This window comes from Arvicola amphibius, chromosome 1, assembly GCF_903992535.2.
Source record: "Arvicola amphibius chromosome 1, mArvAmp1.2, whole genome shotgun sequence".
NCBI lineage: Eukaryota > Metazoa > Chordata > Mammalia > Rodentia > Cricetidae > Arvicola > Arvicola amphibius.
Window position 1 is genome coordinate 160,272,056 of NC_052047.1, and position 22,694 is coordinate 160,294,749.

Below are 22,694 nucleotides of genomic sequence, written 5' to 3' on the forward strand. Positions count from 1 at the left end.
GTGACCATGAAGAAATCATCTGACAGGAAAATCACAGAGATGCTGTTTCAGTGTTCTTCACAGAGTCAAACCTGCTGAGGGTTTTCTTTGTCGCACAAGCATACAGACACCTACGCAGAACCTGAAAATTGGCAATGATAGCCTTTATTGAGCAAATGTGCTGCCTGAAGGGGCTGCCAGGAAGCCACACTGAAGGTCAGGGTAAGGTCAGGTGTTCAAGGCCAGCCTGAGTTTGAGGTCAGCTTGGGGTAAAACTCTCAGAAATGAAATTCAACAACAAAAAATAAAAATAAAAAACAAGCAAACAAAATATCATTTTGGCTGTTGGCAGTGCCTATAATCCCAGCATTTAGAAGTCTGATGCAGAATTGCCAGTTCCAGGCAAGCCTGGACTATGGAGTAATACCCTTCCTACCCCAGAAACAAGGAAAAAGGAACTGTCCTCTAAAGCCTTTCCTGAGTAGACTAGTTTAGCTCTTGTAAGTGTAGATGTTAACCTATAGAGATTTCACCAGGTTTTCTCTCCCCAGCCCCACTGGCACTTGGGTCTAGAGAGGTCTTCTATGGGTGGTGTTGTACCCACTGAAGAGAGACTTAGAGCCATCTGTCTTCTTGTGCACTCCCAACCCCACCCTGAGTGGTAACTCTAACACACTTGCTGTTGCCAGTGTCCCCTGGGGACAAAACCATTCCCCAGTTGAGAACGGCTGATAGTGAAACAAAATAAATCTGGCTGGCAGAGATGCAAATCATTTTTGTGACAGAGACAATAACCCTACAAGCTTCAGTTTATTGTTCTATATAGGGACCAGATTTATATCAAAACGATGTTATTCTGGTACTTTCTTACAGACTCCACAAATACTGTCTATAACTTTCTTTGAGCCAGCCTTACTATCTTGCCAGCTTGTTAATTTCTTAAATAAATCTTCAAGACATGTTTGCTTTATATTCGACAAGTCATATTTTAATGATATGAGAGGTAACATACATTATTTAATATTTAAACGACCATATAATTATGAGACTGTAGATGGTACAGTAACTACCCAGAGTCATGCTTCCGGCACTCATGGGAGACAGATTGGGGACCCAGCTTTTATGGTTCAAGTAGTGACATTCTGAACCACTGTGCTATCCTGTCTTAAGAAGCCAAGCCAGTCCCCAGACTCTGTGACCCAGGGTGGTGGTTTAACTAAGAATGGTCCTGATACGTTCATACATTTGAATGCTTAGTCACCAGGGAGTGTATGGAAGGGTTAGTAGGATTACCTGGTGTGGCCTTGTTGGAGGAAATGTGTCGCTGGGGGTGGGCTTTGAGGTTTCAAAGGCCCCAGAAAGGCCCAGTCTCTCTCCCCCACCTACTCTCTCTTTCTCCCCACCCCCACCTCCAGACCAGGATAGAGTAGCTCTCAGCAACCACTCCAGTGCCAGGCATGCCTGCTCCCATGCTCTCTGCCATGATATTAATGGACTAAGTCTCTGAAATTGTAGTCAAGCCCCCAATTAAATGCTTTCTCTCAGAAGTTCCCTTGGTCATGGTCTCTTCACAGCGACAGAACAGTGACTAAGACACCGGCTTCCTGAGCCCACCTTTCAGTTACACCAGCTCCGTCCTTCGCCACCCATTTCGTACACTATTAAAAATTTCAGAGTTAAAATCTAAGACGATCTCAGAGACACCTTCACACTTCTTTAATATTCTGTGCTTATGTCATAATACCCACAGAAGCCACCTGAAAGTAAAGTTAACATTTATATAGGATTAGCTCAGATTATTGTTAGTGTTTACAGTAAATCACAGACCACCTGGAGAAGTAATGTTTACTTGCTGCAATTGAAAACCATGTTTTGCTTCCAGCTGAAACCAGAAGTTAGAAGATTAACTAGCCAGCTGGAGCCATTAGTAGGGATAATGTACACTGCCTGGAAATTGTTTTCAATGAAATGCGTATAGAAAGTGAGTAGAAATTGCATTTAACTTTGGAACTTGAGAACGTCTGTGTTGTTTACCTCCCTAAGCCTAAAGAAACTGAGCTTAGCGCAAGATTGAAATTATCCTACTGTGCCGGACGAAACTGATTACGGGTTGATATAAAGTGTCATCAAATGCCTGGCCCCTGGGGTGTGCTTGCTATTATTAGACCCATCTTTCAATCCCAACCCTCTTGACTCCATCCTACAGACCTAAAACTGTTCTCACGATCAAATAGCATGCTATGAAATCATCTGGGAACGTCTAATAAGAGTCCCAGCAAATGTTAAAGCCGTTAAAAGTTTATTAGACAGATCTAAGCCTGTCACTATGGTTAGAGGTGAGTCACTCTTAACCCTTGGGGTTTTTTAATTATGATTCTTCCCCCTTCAAAGCTTCTCTTTATACTCATTTTAATCTGTTTCATTCTGTAAAATCTGAATGGTGGGGTGAACCGTGTATTCCTCTGGGACATAAGGTGATGTGAGAGTGGTCCTCAGCCTTTTAAGGGATTATTTGACCTGTGAGTTCTATTGCATTCTCTCCCTCCCACCACTCAAGGGAATCTTAACCCAGTCACATCGTTCTATCAGGCTGCTTCCGCCTTGTTCTCTTGGACTACTCATTCTGGAAAAAAAAAAATCATTTGCTCTATCCTGCACAAAAGGCTGTGTGGCAAAGTAGCAGGACCACCGGCTTGTCAAAGTGCCAGTGCCAGTTCATCACCTAGAAGGCCGAGCCATCTTGCCAATGGGCCTTCCAGTCCTAATCAAAACTTTAAATCGGAAGCCCATATGATGTCAGAGACCCTGAAGTAGAATCAACAACATGGCCACTCCTAAAATCCCTGCCCACTCCACCCAGCTGACTAGGTTTGGTGGGTAAGCTTTGGGTAATTGCCACGCAGCAAACTAACAACAGGACCTACTCCAGATTGCTGGCTGAGGCTGCTTTGAGTTCCTGCCTCCCTCAGCCAAAGAAATTCTGGAGAATTTAAAAAACAGTATTCAAATTACTGGGAATGGGTCTTGGTCATCAATATAGTTCAAAAGCCCCATAGTTGATAATAGTATAGTGTCAGCTGCAAACCTCTGCTTCAGTTGGGATTGTAGAGATTTACCATGTAATTATATGCCACAATTCATTAATTCATTATGAGGGTCAAGACCGGCTTTCAGGGATAGAAACTAAGTCAGACTGCTTCCTCGTTAGGAAACAAGTCTGTGTCCCTTCTACCTCTCCAAGAATGAGACAGCCAAGAATGATGACCTTGCTTTCAGTTTCCATCTTGGCTTTATTGTCCCGCATTATGACAGATGGAGGTGTTCGGTGTGGACGTCTTATTGGCCATGGAACAATTTACTACTCCCTCCATGCTCTACTGCCAATCTCCCTAGCTGATGACTCGGCCATAATTCTTTCAAGAACCATTCAACAGCATTTTTCAAATGTCTGTGAAGGTTCCTTTTCGTGCAGAAGAAGCAAGGGTGACGGTGCCATGCTTAGCTTCTGTCTGATCCTCCTCAGCCCACACCCGGGGTGCAAGGACCCTGAGTGTCCAAAACCAAAGCTATTTGAGTTGGCAGAAGGCAGTGCAACTTTTTCCTGCCTCTCTTTCTTATCTGTTTCATGAACAGGCAGGCAGCTTCATGAAAATGAAAAGAGCAGAGGCACTGTAGCAAACCAGTAGTGGTTTTTAATCTTTTTGCAGAGATCCTTACTGCCAATTGGTCAAGGAATCAATTAGTTAATATCCCAATACCCTAGTAATTCTCACCAGTTCCTCTGTCTCCTCACACACAGAACCTTTTGGGTCCACACGGATCATGCAAAAATGGGGGGCAGACCACCAAAGTCTATTAAACCAGAGGTAAACTTTATCCCAGAAAAAAAAAAAAGAAAGAAAAATCTCCATGGCACACACACACACACAAAAAAAAGCTTATCAAGCCGGGCGGTGGTGGCGCACGCCTTTAATCCCAGCACTCGGGAGGCAGAGGCAGGCGGATCTCTGTGAGTTCGAGACCAGCCTGGTCTACAAGAGCTAGTTCCAGGACAGGCTCCAAAGCCACAGAGAAACCCTGTCTCGAAAAAACCAAAAAAAAAAAAAAAAAAAAAAAAGCTTATCAGCTCAGCTAACTGAGACCACAGCCAGAGATGGATTTGTATAGGTGTGGCAATCGGACTGTTTCCGAACTCCCCTTTCTATAGCAAGAAGCAAGAATTAAGCAAGAACAAAAGAATTTTTACAATCCCAAGGTAAAACTCAGATACAAATTGTCTTTTTCACAATTTCCATTAACAGGGTTTTTCAGTTAAAATAGTGTTTGTATTTAGCCCATTGTCTCTCTCTGACACTTCCTAATGGTGTTTACCAAAGCTCTGCACTCCCCTGATACTGTCAGTTTTAAGTAGCAGAGGAGGGTATGGAATAATGCACAACCAAAAAGTCAGGTACATCTCATCACTTCAACGTTAACTCAGCTCACATTAGCTGCTGGTCATGAGTGGCTGGGGTTATCTAAAAGCTGCCCCTCAGCTTGCAGAGGGTCTCTCAGCTTGCAGAGGGCCACTTCAGCCTTGCTGGCTGAGCTATGGGTTGTAAAGCAAAGTAACACACTGGTAAGAGCTAATCCTTAAGCTGCTGAGAAAGCTGCTGACAGTCTGCTCTCATTCTCCTAGGCTTACAGCTTTATATTTCTTTATTTTTACACTCTTATTTCTGAATCCTACATTTTTATATTCTTCTTCTTGGACTTTTCAAATCTCCCCCAACTCCTTTAATTTTCACCCAGAAGTCTCATGGTACTCCAACTTTCACCCCTGTCCTCCAGCCTTTGTCCAGGTAACCCTCGTTCATGTCATCCCTTGCCTAATTAATATCAACAGCCTCTTAACAAATAGTTCCAATGATAATCTTCTGCCAAGTCAGTCTTAACTGCAAGATATTTGTTATTAAATTGTAGGAACTTGGTGCTTCTTGCTTGGTGGGAAGCCGGCCATTGCTGGCACCACACTGTCTCCTGTATTCACCCGGAAGGTTGTCCCTTCTGTGACATTTTCAGCAGCTGCTGAAAATGAACACTTTCAGTCTCATCATGAGAAGACCTCAGATAAACTCAAACCACAAGTCATCCCATGAAACAGCTAGTCCTCTTCCAGAGTGTCATAGCCAAGAAGGAAAAAGAAAGGCTGAGGACCTGTCTCTAACTGGAGGATGCCAGAGAGATGTCTATATCCAGTGCTGAACCGGGGCTGGATTCTGGAACACCAGAACACTAATGGGAGAATAGCTTGACCGGAAGTAAGCTTTGTAGCTTAGTTCTGTGGTACTAGTTTCTTCTTTTGATCATTGTGCTCTGATCGTGTGCTAGCGTTAGGGGGTACTGAGTGAAAACTGTCATGAAAACCGTCGTTGCATGTTAGAAGGATGTAATGTGCTTCTTGATTTCTATAAGGGATCACAATTAAGAAATTGTTGACTCTCAGAGGAGGCTTTAGACTTTTGAATAGTGTTGGGGCTGTTAAAGATTGCGGGGACATTGGAAATTGGAATAGTTCATTCTGCATTATGAGATAGCCATGAAGCCATAGGGCCCAGGGGCAAAATGTGATTTGAATGTGAAATGTCTTCTATAAAGTTCCTGTGTTTGAAAACTGGGTCCCCAGATGGCGATGCTGTTTTGGAAGATTGAGGAACCCATACGTGGGGCCTTGCTAGAGGAAGTAGAACATTGGAGGTGGGCCTTTAAGGTTTATAGCCGCACTCCCCTTCCTGTTCATCTCTGCTTTCTGACTTCCATTCAGTTTTACCAACTGCCTCCTGCTTCTGCTGCCATGATGAACTGTACCCTCCTGGAACTGTAAGCCAAACACACAAAGAAGGTGCTGTGTGAAAAGTCAGAAAAACTCTGTGCTATGTACTCTTTCAACTTTTCTCAGTCTGGAATTATTTGAAAGTGTGGATGAGAAAAGCAAAAGAAAACAAATACAAATTAGTGACAAATGCTAATCGTGTGTATTGGTTTAGTGCCAAGAGAAGGGAGGAGAGAGAAAAAGAAAGACGCTTGGCCGTTACCACCAGATGAGAAATAGATTTACAATACTCCCATCAGCAGCCAAATCACATTTCATATCAATATCTTGAGGCACTGAGGTAAGGTTTGGCTCAGAAAATTCTTTGTAGATCTCTGTCGCTCAGCTGGGAAAACAGTGAGGGGGTCCAACCCTACAGGGAATGGCTGATTTATTTCTGGGACACAAAAGGCCTCATGATTTCCATCTGTGCCTCCTTCGGCCACAGGAATCCTGGTTTTCAGATTAGAACGTTGGATCTCCAGTGTCTTAAAACGAAGAAGAATCTGCCTGTCCTAGTTTAGTGGCGGGAAAGCAACCTTGGTGGTTGGAGCCAAGGGGCAGCACAAAGTCACACCATACAACAGAGCTCTCGCGGGAGGTTTATGGGGGGGAGGCGCTGGGCAGCCTGTGAGCTAGAGCGGAAGGAAAGAGAGAGAAGGGCAGGAAGGGTTTGCCTTTTATAAAGAGGTGTAGTGCATGTGTATGGGGAGAATGCTCTACTTGGTGGCTGCAGTAGCTATGGAGTGACATCACTTCCTGGCTGCTGCTGCTGGGTCCTGGTAGGCCCCTGAGAGCAACATAGTGTAAATGTCTGAATGCTTACACTGCCTGTCTGATCTAAGACCAGGGAAAGGAAAGAGAGCAGGAAGATGACACTACCTGCTGCTGCCCCCCCTTCCCCCCCCACCGACTGTGTGCCTTCCTGTCTTCCTGCTTTTCCACCCTGTGCACACATAATTGGCACCCATATCCTTCAGTTCTAATTCCCAAGATTAGACGCACGTGCCTTCCTTTGTTTCAGTTTGTTTTGAGACCACGTTTCATGTGTACACAGTTGGAGTCTGAATGCTAACAGGTACTGGCGTCTTCTAAGACTATAACGATCTACTTAAGGTCCATATGATCATTTCCTGGACACCTATCCCCAGTCACACAGTGTATTCTCATTATTTTAAAGCCAAATTATGACATCTTCAACCTAGAGCCCACGTCTAAAATAAAGAACTAGTTGCGAACCCAGTTAGCTACAAGTCAAAAACCAGACATGGAGTCCGCCTTAAGGGACACCTGAGCTGCCTGTTGTAGCTGTAGCCCCTGCTCTTTGTCCTTCATACTCACAGCCATGGATGATTCTTAATATGTTCACCAACTGTGCCGCTTTATCACTCAAAAACCATAAATACAACACACAGTATGTAACAATTTAAGAATGAATGAAAAAAAAGAAAAAAAAAACAAAACAATGGTCTAGGCTATCTCTCAAAGGGAAATTCCAACACATCATAATCTCCAGCATGTAGTATGTTTACTGCAAATTGTCTTGAAAAAAAAAACCTCAAAATAGTTTCTTTGAGCTTTACCTGTTACGTTTCCCTTTATCTCCTGAATAATATTTGTGGGGTTTTTTTTTTTTTTTGGTTCCTGGCTTTAGATTTGTTGCATACAGGTTTAAATAGATATGGCATACTCTACTGCCCTTATTCTTGCCTTTGCGTACACGTGTGTTTTCATTCTCTAGGAGGAGCATCTACACACATGAATACTGGGCTGCATGGTAAGTGTGTGTTTGGTTTTGTAAGAAATTACTAGAGCCTTGGCTGAACAGCTCTCCATATTTCCTTGGACCTAGATCCCACTCCTTTCTCACTTGTATTTCTTTTCTAAAAAAAAATATATTTCATGTGTATGTGCCTGAGCATGTATTTGTCAGAAGAGATCAGAAGACGGCGTTGGATTCGCTGTGGCTGAGGTTATAGACAGTTGTAAGCCACCATGGGTGCTCTAGGAACTAAATTCAGGTCCTCAGCAAGAGCAGAAAATGCTCTTAACCACTGAGCCATCTCTCCAATCCTTACCTGTGGGTCTATGGATAATGAGACTGCTGGGAATTCAACATCCTGAAATAAGTCTCATCTCTGTTCCTGTTCCCTAGAAACAAGATGCTCTTCAGTAGTTTTGCCCCGTGTGTCAATATGGTGTGGGATATAAAGGCCAGGGTGGTCTTCTTTCCGTGGCCCTCAGCTGTGATGTAGACGACACATGCACAGATGAGACTCCAGCCTCCCTGGGCAGCCCTCCTGAACCTTGTCAGGACCAACTCACAATGAATTCCAGGCTTCCACTGACCCTTGCTGCCCATCTGTACATAATGAATCGTGTAAGTAACACACACAAGCTTTCTCTCTCGGTAGATGCAGGATTTGGAAACTGTCACGCACAACGCACAGGTAGGCCTGTCACTCCACATTCTCATCAACAACAGACAAATGAAGGCTCTTTAAATGCTTCCTTAAGAGCTCTGTAGAATAACTGAAGAGAGTATAACTGTGCTTTTTGGTTTTTGGCTATTCCTGGACTTGACCTTCTGATGAAAACATTCCATAGCCTTCAATCCCTATGGTTGGTTTTTGTGTTTTGGGATGATGTCCATAGGGAAAAATCATTGCAAGCAAGTTAGATCAAGGAAGTCTTAAGTAAAAAAAAAAATTCATCTTGTTGTAAGCCACCTTGCACGTTCTAGGAACTGAACTCTGGTCTTCAGCAAGAGCAGAAAATGCTCTTAACCATTGAATCATCTCTCCAGCCCTTACCCATGGTTCTTATGAATCATGAGACTGCTGGGAGCTCAGTATCCTGAAGTAAGTCCAGTTGATTTAACTGGAAAGGAAAGTATTTTTTTTAAATATTTATTTATTATGTATACAATATTCTGTCTGTGTGTATGTCTGCAGGCCAGAAGAGTGCACCAGATCTCATTACAGATGGTTGTGAGCCACCATGTGGTTGCTGGGAATTGAACTCAGGACCTTTGGAAGAGCAGGCAGTGCTCTTAACCACTGAGCTATCTCTCCAGCCCCCAAGGAAAGTATTTTTAAAGAAAGTTGGAAATGTATTCTAAAGGCTCCGAGAAGAGGTGAGAAGAAACATTTATTGAGATGACAGGTCAAGCATGTCTCAATCTATCTCATTCATCTATCCCAGGGACACTGTAAAAAAGATACTGTGTGCACTCTACAAATAATTCAAGTGAAGTAACTTTCCAAACATGCTCTAGAATGTAGTGACTACATGAAAGGAGAAACCTTACTTCCAATAGCTCCTAGTGAACTTTAGCTCAAAAGTGTAAAAAACAGAAAACAATCAACACATTAATGAAAAAGACAGAAAGAAAGGGAATAAGAGAAGAATCTCTGACTTAAGGCTTATGTGTCCCAGGCAGGAAAATTGATTCATCTGAATCTGTGACACCTCCTTCACAAAACTGAAGTAATAAAATAGGAGGAAACTGTTTGAAAAGATGTAAATGATACATTATTATAATAGCTTACATCATATTCTAATATAAGCACAGTCAGAGTCATAAGGAGGACTGAAAATGTAGGCATGTATCTCGGGTGGGTAGGACAGGGCCAGGAACTTGCTTGTAGTGTGGAGCTGCGAGCTGCATTCCTGCCTGGCTCCTGGCCACCTGGCTAGCTTATGCCCCGAAATAACAACACACAAATTGTATTCTTTTAAACACTGCTTGGCCCATTAGCTCTAGCCTCTTACTGGCTATCTCTCACTTCTTGATTAACCCATTTCTAATAATCTGTGTAGAACCACAAGGGGTGGCTTACCAGGAAGATTTTAGCCTGCATCCATCTCAGAGAGGAGAGTCATGGCAACTGCTTGAGGCATCTGCCTTATTCCCAGCATCCTGTTCTGTCTACTCCACCCACCTATGTTCTGACCTATCAGGTCAAGCAGTTTCTTTATTAATTAACCAATGAAATCATCAGATAGATAGAAGACACACCTACATCACTTGCTGGTATGGCCCCATGCAGATTGTTATGTTTTCTTATGTGCAAATCATTGCCATGTTTACACTCAAGCACTTTTGTAACAGATCCTTAAACACCGTGTTTTAACAGAGGGTAGTCATCCTTTACATAAAGAATTTCAAACTGTTTACGATATTTTCCAGGATGTAGAATACTAGATAAGTGATTGTCTTTACCCATGATATTCGGTACTGTGTCAATTAGGCCGTTCTGGCCTATGTCAATATTATGATATTTGTTATTTGTGTGGTGTGTGTGTGTGTGTGTGTGTGGTGTAAGCAGAGTTAGAATGGCTAATAGTGTAAGGACTTGCACATACTTTCCAAATACCAGAGTTGAAGAAAAATGGGAATTGCATAGAAATCTGGAAGAACAAGCAAGGAATTGGTGGATTGTGTCTGGAGAAAGAATGCAGGTGACTAGGATGAAGACATATTCGTACTCGTTTGCATTCGTTATATTAGAAATTTGAGCTGCATGTTAGTGTGTTATTCTTAAGAAATACACTGAAGGCAGGGTGTGGTGGTTCAGGTCTTTAATCGTGGCACTTAGGAGGCAAAAGCAGGTGGATCTTTGAGGGTTTTTGTTTTCTTTGTGCATCATTGGCTGTCATGGAACTAGCTCTGCAGACTAAGATGGCTATGAACTCACAGAGATCTGCCTGCCTCTGCCTCCCGAGGACTGGGATTAAAGGCATGCAACCACACCACCCCGTGGGATCTCTAGGTTTTAGGACAGTCAGGACTACATACCAACTTCCTGGCCAGCCACAACAACGTAGTAAGACACCCCGTCTCTCTCTCTCTCTCTCTCTCTCTCTCTCTCTCTCTCTCTCTCTCTCTCTCACACACACACACACACACACACACTATACTGAAACTATTCCCCAGTTTCCTCTGTTGCCATGGAATGCTATAAGGCTCAGATTTTGAGTGCATCTGTATCTCAGCTGACCAGACCACTATGTGTCCAGATGGGCAATGCCTGCTGGGAGCCCTACTGCATAGGACACAGTATCCAGCCTAATGGCAAGATCACAAGTGACAGAACCATTACTGATGAGTCCTTATTCACCTAATTTGGGGAGTTAGGCATTGGCAAGCATGTGTTCAGGGCAGTGTTTGTAGACCTGAAACTCACAATAACTGATGAAGTTCATACTAATACCTATTTCCAGTTTTTCCACCCTGAGTAGCTCATCACAGTCAAGGAAGATAGTGCCCGTGACTGTACACATAGACAAGGAGATCATTGACTTCATTGTGGACTGAATTTAGAAGATGACTGACCAGCTCACGAGTCTTCCGGACTTGTTCCTCTTTTCTGAAGACTTGGTTAGAAACACTGTAGTAATGAGGAGGTGTGGGCTGCGTCCCACTGCCCGGCTATATATCTAGCCTCTTCTTGACTAATTCTTACATCTTGATTCCACCCATTTCTAATAATCTGTATCGCCACTTGACTGTGGCTTACCCGGGATGAGTCTAACCAGTGTCTGTCTCGGGCAGGAGAAGCATGGTGTCTGCCACACTTCCCTTCTTCCCAGCATTCTGTTCTGTCTACTCTGCCCACCTAAGGGCTGCCCTATCAAAAGGCCAAGGTAGTTTTCTTTATTCAACCAATGAAAGCAACATATAAAAAGAAGACCCTCCTACACCATAACACTGCTTCTGGTTTATGTCCCTGCTGATGGAATGACTTCCCTGATTTTGGCAATGCAGTTTTCCATTGGTCACCACCTCTCTTTCCTAGAGCACTCTGCATTTGCCTTCATGGCAATATGAGATCTATGACATCTGTCTGCTGCGGGACGATGCTCTTGTACTCTGTAAAGTTTTGTCACTTGTATTGGTTTAATAAAGTGCTGGTTGGCCAGATGCCAGGCAGGAAGTACAGGTGGGGAAACCAGACTAGGAGAATTCTGAGAAGAGGAAAGGCTCAGTCTGTAGTCATAACCCAGATTCACAAGAAGCAAGTTGAAAATGCTGCACTGAGAAAAGGTACCCAGCCCTGTGCTAAACATAGATAAGAATTATGGGTTAATTTAAGTTGAAAGAGCTAGTTAGTAATAAGTCTGAGTTAATAGACTAAACAGTTTATAATTAATATAAGTCTCTGTGTTTTCTTTGGAACTGAACAACTGTAGGACCAAGAGGGACAGGAACGTCCAGCTACATCTGCCAGAGAAATCATCATAACCAGGACCCAACCTACACTGACTTAAACCACCTTGTCATCCAATGCTGTTTCCAATACTGCTTTCCTCAGATTTGATGGAGCCCTAAATATTTATCCAACAAAATTCCAGACCAACCCAGGACCCTACCCTCACTCCACTCTCCTCCGGCTACGTATGACTGTGACCTAGTAGAGACCTAGAGAAGAGACGGTGAGCTGTGTGCATTCTGGGCAAGATCATAGACATTGTTGAGACTCAGACTGACCTAGATCACAGGTTTGCTATGGTGTACGCCAACATGCCTTTGTATGTGGGTGAGTGCAGGCAGAAGAGTTTTCTGAAGCCCAAGATAACATGGCTGCCCCAGGGAAGGGTTAAAAGTCTTGGAGACAGTGCAAAAGGAGAGGATGCCTGTGAAGGGTATTAGCTCATGTGCTGAAATTTTATACTTCATTGTTTGGGAATTTGTTCTCCCTATTTTTATAAAATTGTCTCTGGTAATCCTAAAGTATTAATAGAGGTAATGTTTCCATTTAAAAACTAGGGGGTTGGAGAGATGACTCAGCAGTTGATAATGCTTAATTGTTTTCCCGTAGGTGGTAGTGTGAGGTTCCCATGTGGTTCCAAACCACATTTGCTTGTAACTTGAACTCCAGGGCAGTCGGAAGGCTTCTTCTGGCCTCTGTAAGCACTCGCGCACATGCAGCATTACCCCCACTCCACAGATATATAAATTTAAAAAAATTAAAAAATAAGGTACTCGCCCTGCAGTGGTGACACACACGTTTAAACCCAGCACTTGGGATGCAGAGGCAGGCAGATCTCTATGAGTTCGAGGCCAGCCTGGTCTACAAAGCGAATTCCAGAACAGCCAAAGAAACGCTGTCTTGAAAAATCAAATAAAAAAAAAAAGATTCACTAAAAGTTTAGAGAATTCTCATGTAAAATCTAAGTTTAGCATACAAATAAAGCTTATTTAGCATTGCTTTTGTTTCAATTAACTTAAATCATAAAACTACAAAGCTAGTTCATTTTCAATATCCTATCTTTTCAACAAAGTTTGTGATTGTGTTTGTGTTGAGTGTGCTTAACTTCTGAATAAAGTCTTTACGTTTTACTATTATTTTGTAAAACTGATTTGTTAGGTGGTGTACCTAATTCATCAGAAAGAGTTATTGTCTAGAATAACATTAAGTGCAGGTAGGTGCAGCTGTGTTAGTACTGAGTCCAGAGAAGAAATGAAGCAGAAAGTAAACAAAGGAAAGTTAAGAAAAAAAGAGGAAGCAGTCAGACCCAGAATGGCCAAGGGCCAACTGCAGGATCCCGGACTGTCATGGTTTCCATAAACATCTTCTGCCATCAAATAGCGGTAAAGGCTTTTTGTATGTACTTTTGTGTTTTGAGGCGGGATCTTGTTATATTATAGTGCTACACAGGTTGCTTCGGTTTCCACTGTAGCTGGGATTACAGAAGGTCGCCTCTGTACCAGGGTGGGGTTACAGTGTGCAAGGGGACGCTAACGACCTATCGTGCCTCCCAGCTCCTTGGGTGCTTAAAGGGACTCCACTAAAAAAATGAGTTTAAAAGGGGAACGTCTGACCTTCCCTTTTTGAGTTTCTAAAGTTATTGAAACACACTTTTCCTTTCTCTTCTAGCCCGCACTATCCCAGCCAGCCAGTCAGGCTCGTGGCCCCGCCCACTCTGCTCTCACAGGTGCCGGCTGCTCAAGCCCCGCCCCCACCGAGGAGCTCCACCTCCACCTGGCCCTAAGCCCCGCCCTCTAAGCGTCCTTGTACCATTGTACGTCAGCGCGTCGCAGCGGAAGCCCGGCGGCAGCGAATGAGCGCGGTCGGCCGCGGCCTTGGCCTCGTTGTCAGCGCGTGCGCGCCGAGTGCGCGAGTCCCGAAACCCTGGCGGAGCGCAGCGCGAATGGAGGCCTGAGGGCGGCGGGGGCGGGGCGCGCCGCGAGCGGGGGCCGTGGCCGCGGCGGGCGCCGTCTAGAGGAGGCCCGGCCGTCCGCCACCACGCAGTCGGGCACGGTAAAACGCAGGCGGCTGAGACCGTGGGCCGCGGCGGCGATGCAGCGACGGCGGCGCGCTCCGCCCGCGGCTCCGCCGGCCCAGGACGGCGGGCGCGGCGAGGAGCTGGAGGTGCAGTTCTCCGCCGGGCGTTTGGGCTCGGCCGCGCCTGCCGGGCCCCCCGTGCGCCCCACCTCCGAGGACGAGGAGCGGCTGGAGCGCGAGCACTTCTGGAAGGTCATCAACGCGTTCCGCTACTACGGGTAAGGCGCGCCCCCAGCCCGCCCGGCAGCCTCGTGGCGGGCGGGTTCGCGGGTCACCTGCGCGCGCCCCCCCGGGGTTGGCTTTCCCACTTTTCCCCGGCGCCGCCCGAAAGAGCCTGCACTTTCCTAGAGAAGTGAACGGCGCCGCCGAGTGGCTCAAACCGGATGGTGAAGGGTAGAAGTGATCCCGGAATTCCAAAATGTGCAGCTTGGCAAGGGAAAGACAGCAGGCACCGGAGCCGGCTTTATGTTCTTGTAGTCTGAGAGTAAGAATGAAATTCCTTTCGTGGGCTAGGCATGGTTGCAGGACCCTTAAGTATGCTCCGCGTTCGTAATACAACTTCGTAACTTTAACGTTTCGTCTAGATAGGTGTTCAGATAGTCTAATCAGGCTGTGTAAGTGCAGGTCTGAAAGGGTCTTCGTGCGCCTGGATTTGGGGGCAAAGATAATAGATTTATTCTGGTAAGTGATAGAGTCCCCTGGTCGCTGTATTCTGAGCCTGTAGTTGGAACCAGAGAGACGGACAAGACTGTTTGTGGGTCAGACCATTGTAGATGGGACCCTTGTGCTAGTAGTACAGTTGTTTATATATGTAATTCATTTGCCCAGCTGTGACCCCCCCCCCCTTCAGGGCATGGACTGAGCCTTACTTATTTTTAATGTCATGGCACTTGGCAATGTTGGTGAAGCTCTATTTCTAACGAATAAAACATAGTAGCAAAAAGAGGACACCCCCATAGAACCCTCTCCAGTTTTGGCCAGTGCTTACAGTACTTTGTTACTGGTTTGAATTGAGTAGTTATTTAGGATCTGATGGTTACATTGTAGCTGGTGTGGCAGGAGCATGGAATCCAAAACCTCAATTACTGCTTAGCTACACTTCTAGGCTCATGACAGACTGTTTCTTAGATCAAAGATTTTGATGAAATAATTTACTAATTAAACTCAGAAGGAAGGGGTTATTCTGTGATAGTAGGACAGTTTACTATTGACAGGTAGGAAGAATTTGGGAAACACCTTGGCACATAGTAGACTCGGTTAAACTTAGGCATTTGTATTCAGTTTTTAGTATATTGGAGCCAAGAATTGGTACTTATTATTAGGTATTGGGTGGGCCCTTAGCCTGGGGGGAGAGGACCTTTGACCTGAGACTCATCTTGAGTGTTGCCATGTAGAAAAGGATGCTGTGTGCATTTTCTAGTTGTAGCATGGTTCCCGGTGCTTTCTTCTCTCTTTAACAGTTGAATGTGGAATTGGGTTGGGGGAATTTTCATTAAAGTTTTTCTTTATTTGTGTGTACTGTCTGTGTGAGACAGTCTAAATCTCTGGAAAAGTAGTGTAACATAAGTAACAAGTTTAAAATGCCATTGAGAGGTGAGGGGTAGAGCAAGCACTGTGTTGCTTTTTCAGTGTCTTTTGACAGTCTGGCCTTGAAGCGTATACTGTATACTATACTGTAACCACTACTCACATCTGGACAGATGTAAATTCACTGAAAGTTAGGATTAAGTTGCCTGGTCTCAGTAGCCATCTATCAAGTGCTCCACCACCTGTTGCTAGTGTACCACGTTAGAGTGTGGATAGATAGATGTCTTTTCATCATCTGTCAGGTCTGACAGCCAGTCCTGGTCTAGACTCCTAGCACATTTTGAAGGGCTTGGTTTTACCACTAAATGTTACAGTGAATAGAAGACTTAAAGATTACAGGGCAAGAAATGCCTTTTGGCTCCTGAGTGTACCAAAAAATCTGGTGTTTGAAGACATTGGTGAAAATCAGAGTGCCATCAAAAAGTTTCTATATTTGACCAATGAGGTCTTTACAGGTGTGCAGCGTGGAACACATGAGCATTGTGTGAACAAAGGAGCTTGGATGGCTGCTCTAGAAAGAGGCTACAAAATGACCAAACAGCTAGTGGGCCTTAGCTTATAGTTTCCATAATAGCTATGTTACCCCAAATACAGCGTGGTAGGATCAGACTGCTTTCAGCTCTGGTAAAATGCTCCCCATGTTTTTATTTGTTTTCTTTCCTAACTTTGTGTGTGTGAGGAGAGCATTTTTAGGGCTCGTCCATAACCATATGCTGTACCTCATAAAGCCGCAGACCCTCAGCCCAAACCCTTTAAGGACCTCCCAGAGTGCCCTGAAGACAACTAGATCACTGGGGTTTAAGGACTGTGCTTCCTTTTATCCAGTTCTGCGGTTACCTGTCAGTTGTCTGAGTAATAAATAGAGCGCACCTCCCCTGCTGTCTGTGTGAAACAATCTCCATGAGCAGCTAGAAGCACCAGCATGCCCAGCATTGGTTTGTTGTTCTTGTTCTTACTGAAATTGGAAATTTGAAAGTGATAAAGACGGAAGTTGTAACTAGAAAAATGACTAGGACGGCAGGGGACGGTGGGGAGACCTTGTGGGGAGACAGCATGCATCTAGCAGCACTCTTGCTTGGTAGCAAGCTCTTGAGTACTCTGTGCACTGTGGGGCTAAGGAAAGTCATTCAGAGACCGTGTTAGCTGTGAAGATACGGGGACACAATCCAGGCGGTGATGGTGCACACCTTTAGTCCCGCACTTGGGAGGCAGAGGCTGGGGAATCTCTGTGAGTTCTACAAAGTGAGTTCTAGGACAGCCTGGGGCTACACAGAGAAATCCTGTCTTGGAAAAGAAAGAAGGAGGAAGGGAGGGAGGGAGAGAGGGAGGGAGGGAGGGAGGGAGGAAGGAAGGAAGGAAGGAAGGAAGGAAGGAAGGAAGGAAGGAAGGAAGGAAGGTAGGAAAAAGGGGGACACATGCTACTAAAAAACAGTTTGGTGGTTTTGGTCACAGGTTTTGAGGTGTGAGAAAATGACAGGACAGCCATTGCCTAGGAATGCTAGGAAGAAAGGTCTATAATAAGACTGAGCTGCTTAGAGTGAACTTCAAATTGTTGCCATTCAGCTGTTCACCTGACTTTACTAAGGCAACATTAGAACTATATAGGTATTGATAAAAAAAACTTTTTGAAAATCATTTTGTACTTATTCGAACCTGATACTACTTTAGGAAATTTGTTCCCTCCTCCTTTTTTTCCCTAAACAATCTGTTGCCATAAGTGAATCTCCCAAGTTAGGTAATTTACTTGTAAGGATTAAAGCTATAAAAAGGTGGGCGTTTCAAGGTGTGGACCACATTTAATGAAGCCCTTCTTGCTAGTGGAGAGTCTATAGAGCCCTGAGGCAGTATAGGAAGGACATCACATGGTGGAAGGACTGGTCAGCCTCCAGGTCTCCTTTCTTTTTCTTCTAAAGCCACAGTCCTGTCAGATTAGGGGCTACGCTTCAGTACCATCTAACTTAAATTATTTCCTCTAAGTCCTACCTTCAAATACTATAGTTGTCTTACATTTCTAACACTTTATACCTCACAATGAGGATTAAATTTTAATGTGCATTTTTGTGGCTGGTTTCAAACCATAGTAAATACAGATTGTGAACATAAAAAAAGTTCACTGCTCAGTGTCCAGCAGTTAGGAAATAGCTTAGTAAACTTTGTTTGCATAAAGTAGAATGTTAAACAATCATTTTATTCATTTTATATTTGAGAACATTTATCCAACCTGAGAAAAGTTCTTCCTGCAAGGATGAAGAATTATAAATGATTCTTAGACTTTGAGGTGTACCTGAATCAGCTGTGAAACTTAGCTAAAAGGCAGATTCCAGCTCGGTAGGACATAGGTCTGGCTGGATGTCCATTCCTAACCTCTTCCAAGAGGTTTGCTGTTATATTTGGAATAGCTGTTACATGACAGCAAGTCAGACATGAAAAGACAGATACCTCGTGTTTTTATGTGTGGAATCTAAACAGTCGTACATAGAAGAGCAGAATGTAGCTAACCACCAGATGGGAGCGGAGGGGTGAAGATGGGGTAAATACCACTTTATGTTCCACAACTGTGTGGAACTAGAATTTGTGAATTCGGTCATGAATGAATTTGTCTTTAACAGCTACAAGAGGGGTAAATGTGGAAGGTTAGAAGTAGTTCCTTCTAGAAGAGTGTTTGCTATCTCTTTCCCCGGGTGTAGTTTTACTTTTCTGCTTTTTTTTTATTTTTTGGTATTTCTGCTGTGGATTTTGTAATGTGTAGAAAGTAGGTATGCCTGCTGAATGTGCATGCTGTTTGCCAGACTGTCACTGTGCTAAACAACTTGATGGAGGGCAAATGTATTTGATGCACTGTTTGAAAGGTTCCAGTCAGCTGTGAGGAATAATGACTGAGCAGAGTGGCTAGTCTCCTGGCAGCCTACAATTAGAAAGAATCTAGACAAGATTCCCAAAAGTGTGCCCCCTTGCCCTGTGACCTGTCATATCCTGCTACCTCCTAGAGTTTCAAGAACCTGCCCCAGAAAGTGCTGTTAGCTAGAAACCAAGCCTTTTGGTATATGTTTCCTGGGTTTGTTTTGTTTTTCTCTTTTTTAAGGATAGGGACTTCGTATGCAAATCATAAAAGTGTTTATGCTCACTAGTTTTCATAACCAGTGAAGGCCGATGGAATGAACAGAGGACTATGATACCTACCTTATGGGTATTGAGGAAATTTATTCCAACCAGTCTGTTATGTACATGCTTGGTAGTTACTAAATTTCAATAAATGATACTTCCATCATCATTATTTTACGTTGTTCTATCAAGACACTTGGCGTGTAAAAGGATCCCATAGTAGTAAGACTGGAAAATGGTCCTACTCTCCCCAGTGTAAAAAAAGTAAAGTCCATGCAGCCACTGCCCAGGTGGCCTCTTACATCACCCTTAGGGCCTCTCTTCCAGAATGCCACACGAGCTGTTTTTCTTTTTTATGTATACAATATTCTGTCGGTGTGTGTGCCTGTAGGCCAGAAGAGGGCACAAGACCCCATTACAGATGGTTGTGAGCCACCATGTGGTTGCTGGGAATTGAACTCAGGACCTTTGGAAGAGCAGGCAATGCTCTTAACCTCTGAACTATCTCTCCAGCCCCCACACGAGCTTTTAGAAACATGACTGTAGCATGTATGTATAGCATGAGCTTCGTCTCTGCTTCTTCACTTTTCACAGAAGGTATTTACATTTGTATTTTACAGACGCATTTGTTTTCTTTGTATTTAGAGAGTGCGAAGAATGCTATGCTGAATACCTATGAGCCACCACCCTGTTTCCACAGTCCGTCACTCTTGTGGCACAAACACACACACCTGTCCTATTTCTTTCTCACAGAGGGTGTTCTTGAAACATCATTTTCTTGCTCATTCACTTGATGTCTAAACAGTATATTGTTTAATATATAAAATGGAGTTGTATATCATGTGTCCTTTAATTTGCTGTTTTCAACAAATATTTGCGTTCTTGATTTTTATCTGTTATGGTTGTGGTAGTGCTTTGTTCTTTTCTCTGCATTCCACTGTAGATCTATGATTTCTTCACCTGACCACTGTAATGGGCTTTCTGTGGTCTGTGGGTTTTTTGTTTGCCATTTGACAATGCTGCGGTTCACCTTCAGGTGACTTGTGTTTCTTGAGTGTGTGTAAGATTATAATTTCTAGCTCATAGAGCAGATGAAACAGTAAGCTTTAGTAAGTATGCTGTTATTTTGCAAGGTGGTGTGCATTCGCCATTAGTGTGTAAATGTTCTGAGTTTTTCCACAGTTTTACCAATATTTGATCTAGTTTGGATTTTTAGATTTTTGCCAGTTTTGTTGATGTAAAATGACACTTAGGTGTGAGTATATATTCAGCTTCTAAAAACGAGGCACTCTTTTTTACTTCCTGAATAAGCAATCCCCAAAGAATCATTCTACTTAGGAAGCTTTTGAAATACAAATTGTGAATTTTACATTTGGAACGCTTTAGAATCTTAATTTTCCATTTGCTTAATACTTTGGTATTATATGCTTTGTATTTTCAGAATTCAACTTGGACTGGCTTTTAGTTATTTTCAAAACATTTTCTATTCTATATTATTACTATTTTGATTCTGGGGATTCAGCTTATACTCCTTAAGTATGCTGGGCAAGTACTTTGTCACTGAAGTATATATTCAGACCTTTTTTTGTTTTTGTTTTTTGTTTTTTGGTTTTTTTTGTTTTGTTTTGTTTTGGAGACAAGGTTTCTCTGTAGCTTTGGAGCCTGTCCTGGCTCTTGTAGACCAGGCTGGCCTCAAACTCACAGAGATCCGCCTGCCTCTGCCTCCTGAGTGCTGGGATTAAAGGTGTGCGCCACCACCGTCTGGCTATCCAGACCTTTTCAATATACTTTTACAGCAACGTGTTACTACTTGATGATACAGGAATCTAAGCCAGTTTTGCCCAAAATGTTTAATTTGAAAATTTAAATTAGTAAAAGTAATTGTAAATTAATCTTTGTTTCCTCTCATTAGTACACATATCTGTTTTTACCATTTTGTTGTTGATTGCTCTAAGAAGTATTCCTCATGAAGTTAAAACATAAATTTTCTAAGCTGACATTCTTCCAAAGTCAAAGGATAGTAAATGAGGGCAGTGTCCAGCATAGCTAAAGAATAGTTATGTGGGATGGCAGTCTTAAGTATGGTTGGCCTCTGGTGAGCGTTCTTCTTGACAATTAAAATAAATACCTTTTCTGTTTTAGCACCAGTATGCATGAACGAGTGAAGCGAACAGAAAGACAGTTCCGATCACTTCCAGATAACCAGCAGAAACTGCTTCCTCAGTTTCCTCTCCACTTGGACAAGATCCGGAAATGTATTGACCATAATCAGGAAATACTGCTGACCATTGTGAACGATTGCATACATATGTTTGAAAATAAAGAATATGGAGAAGATGTATGTGAATCTTGTTCTGTCTCTTTTCCTGTGAGGGTAACCGTCTGTATGTGCAGGCCTTGAGCCTGAGAGGATGATTCCATGTGATGAAATGAAGCTGGAACAGCATGCTAGAGATTGCATTTGTTCACTATTTATTTCTTAAACACCTAGATAATTGGTGGTGCTTTCACGTGATGTTTTCAATCTTATAGTATATAAAGGACTTAAATTTTTTGAAAGACTTTAATTTCCCTTGTTGTGTTTTCAGTATCTTCTATTTGTTGATATTCATCTTTCACTTTAAAATAGAAATATTTTTCACTTAAATATCAAGTGCCTGGCAGTAATAGAAACTGAAGTCTCTTTGTATTCACATGGTAGATGGTACAGTTTGGTCAGTACTATTCATCAGTGAGCTGGAAGGAATGTCTTCCCTCTCTTGGAGGGTGGGATGTCCTGTCTCCATAGCAGCTCAGTGCTGGTCCTTTCACAAGTAAGGGCTGCTTCACTTTGTGGTCGTTTTATGATTAATGGTTCTTCCCTGTTGAGGGTAGAAGTGAGAGCACCAAACGTTTTTCATGAAGGCTCTCGAGCTGCACTTGAGCCCCTAGGTGAGAGGCTAATCACTATCCACTGACCCACCTGTATCTTAGTATGTTCATTTAATCATATTCAAAATTGACTTTCAGAAAATAATTCTTTTCTTTCCCCTCCCTTTTTAACAGGGCAATGGAAAGATTATGCCAGCATCTACGTTTGACATGGATAAGTTAAAATCTACATTGAAACAGTTTGTAAGAGACTGGAGTGAAACTGGGAAAGCAGAAAGGGATGCCTGCTATAAGCCAATCATAAAAGAAATCATAAAGAACTTCCCAAAAGAGAGATGGTAAATACTGCTGCATTTCTGACCCTTTGCTTTAAGGCGTGTAAGCGCTTAGCCATGACATTTCACCTTGTGATTCATTCTCATAGCCGCTCTGTGCCTGCATGTCCTTACATGTCTGAGAGATCTGTTTGGGTGAGGTTGGAGTTTTTATGTTCTATAACATTTACTCTAGTAATTAAAAAAAAATTGAAACTAAAGTTAGAATAAATACTCATAATCAGTAATACACACTGCTTTATAAGTTGTTTTTAATAGCAAAGCAAAAGTGATAGATTTTACTTTATCTCATTATGGCATTCTTAAAAAAGAAATGAGGGGTCCAGAGATTTACTGACCAGAGAGATGTAATTAACTTTTGAACATAGAACCTTTCGGACATTCGGAAGCTCATGGTCTGATTTTCAGACTAACATTCATAAATGAATTCAATGAAATGCATGACCTCAAAGAACTGGTTATTTTGAAATAAAGTTACTGAAATCTTTAAAAAGCAAACTTGTGGAGGGCTGGGGTGGTGCTTGTTACAATACATGAGGGCCTGTGTTTGAATCCCTAGTACCTGCTTAAGAAACTGGCTCTTCTTGGTAGTCTGAACTGGGAGACCCTATCCTGTCTCAAAAATAAGTTGGGAAGCAACTGAAGAAAACACTCGTATACATTTCTAGTGACACAAAC

At 43.1% G+C, this 22,694-nt stretch overlaps 1 protein-coding gene across 1 annotated transcript in view; it reads left to right on the plus strand.

The window, feature by feature from the left end:
* The first annotated feature begins 14,047 nt into the window (after positions 1-14,047).
* The window catches only part of Carnmt1 (carnosine N-methyltransferase 1), a 30,771-nt gene continuing 22,124 nt past the window's right edge, over positions 14,048-22,694 (plus strand). The window contains exons 1-3 of the mRNA XM_038347988.1: positions 14,048-14,339; positions 20,953-21,148; positions 21,856-22,019. Coding sequence (XP_038203916.1) covers positions 14,137-14,339; positions 20,953-21,148; positions 21,856-22,019 — 563 coding nt within the window. The 5' untranslated portion in view covers positions 14,048-14,136. The remainder of the gene's footprint in view (positions 14,340-20,952; positions 21,149-21,855; positions 22,020-22,694) is intronic.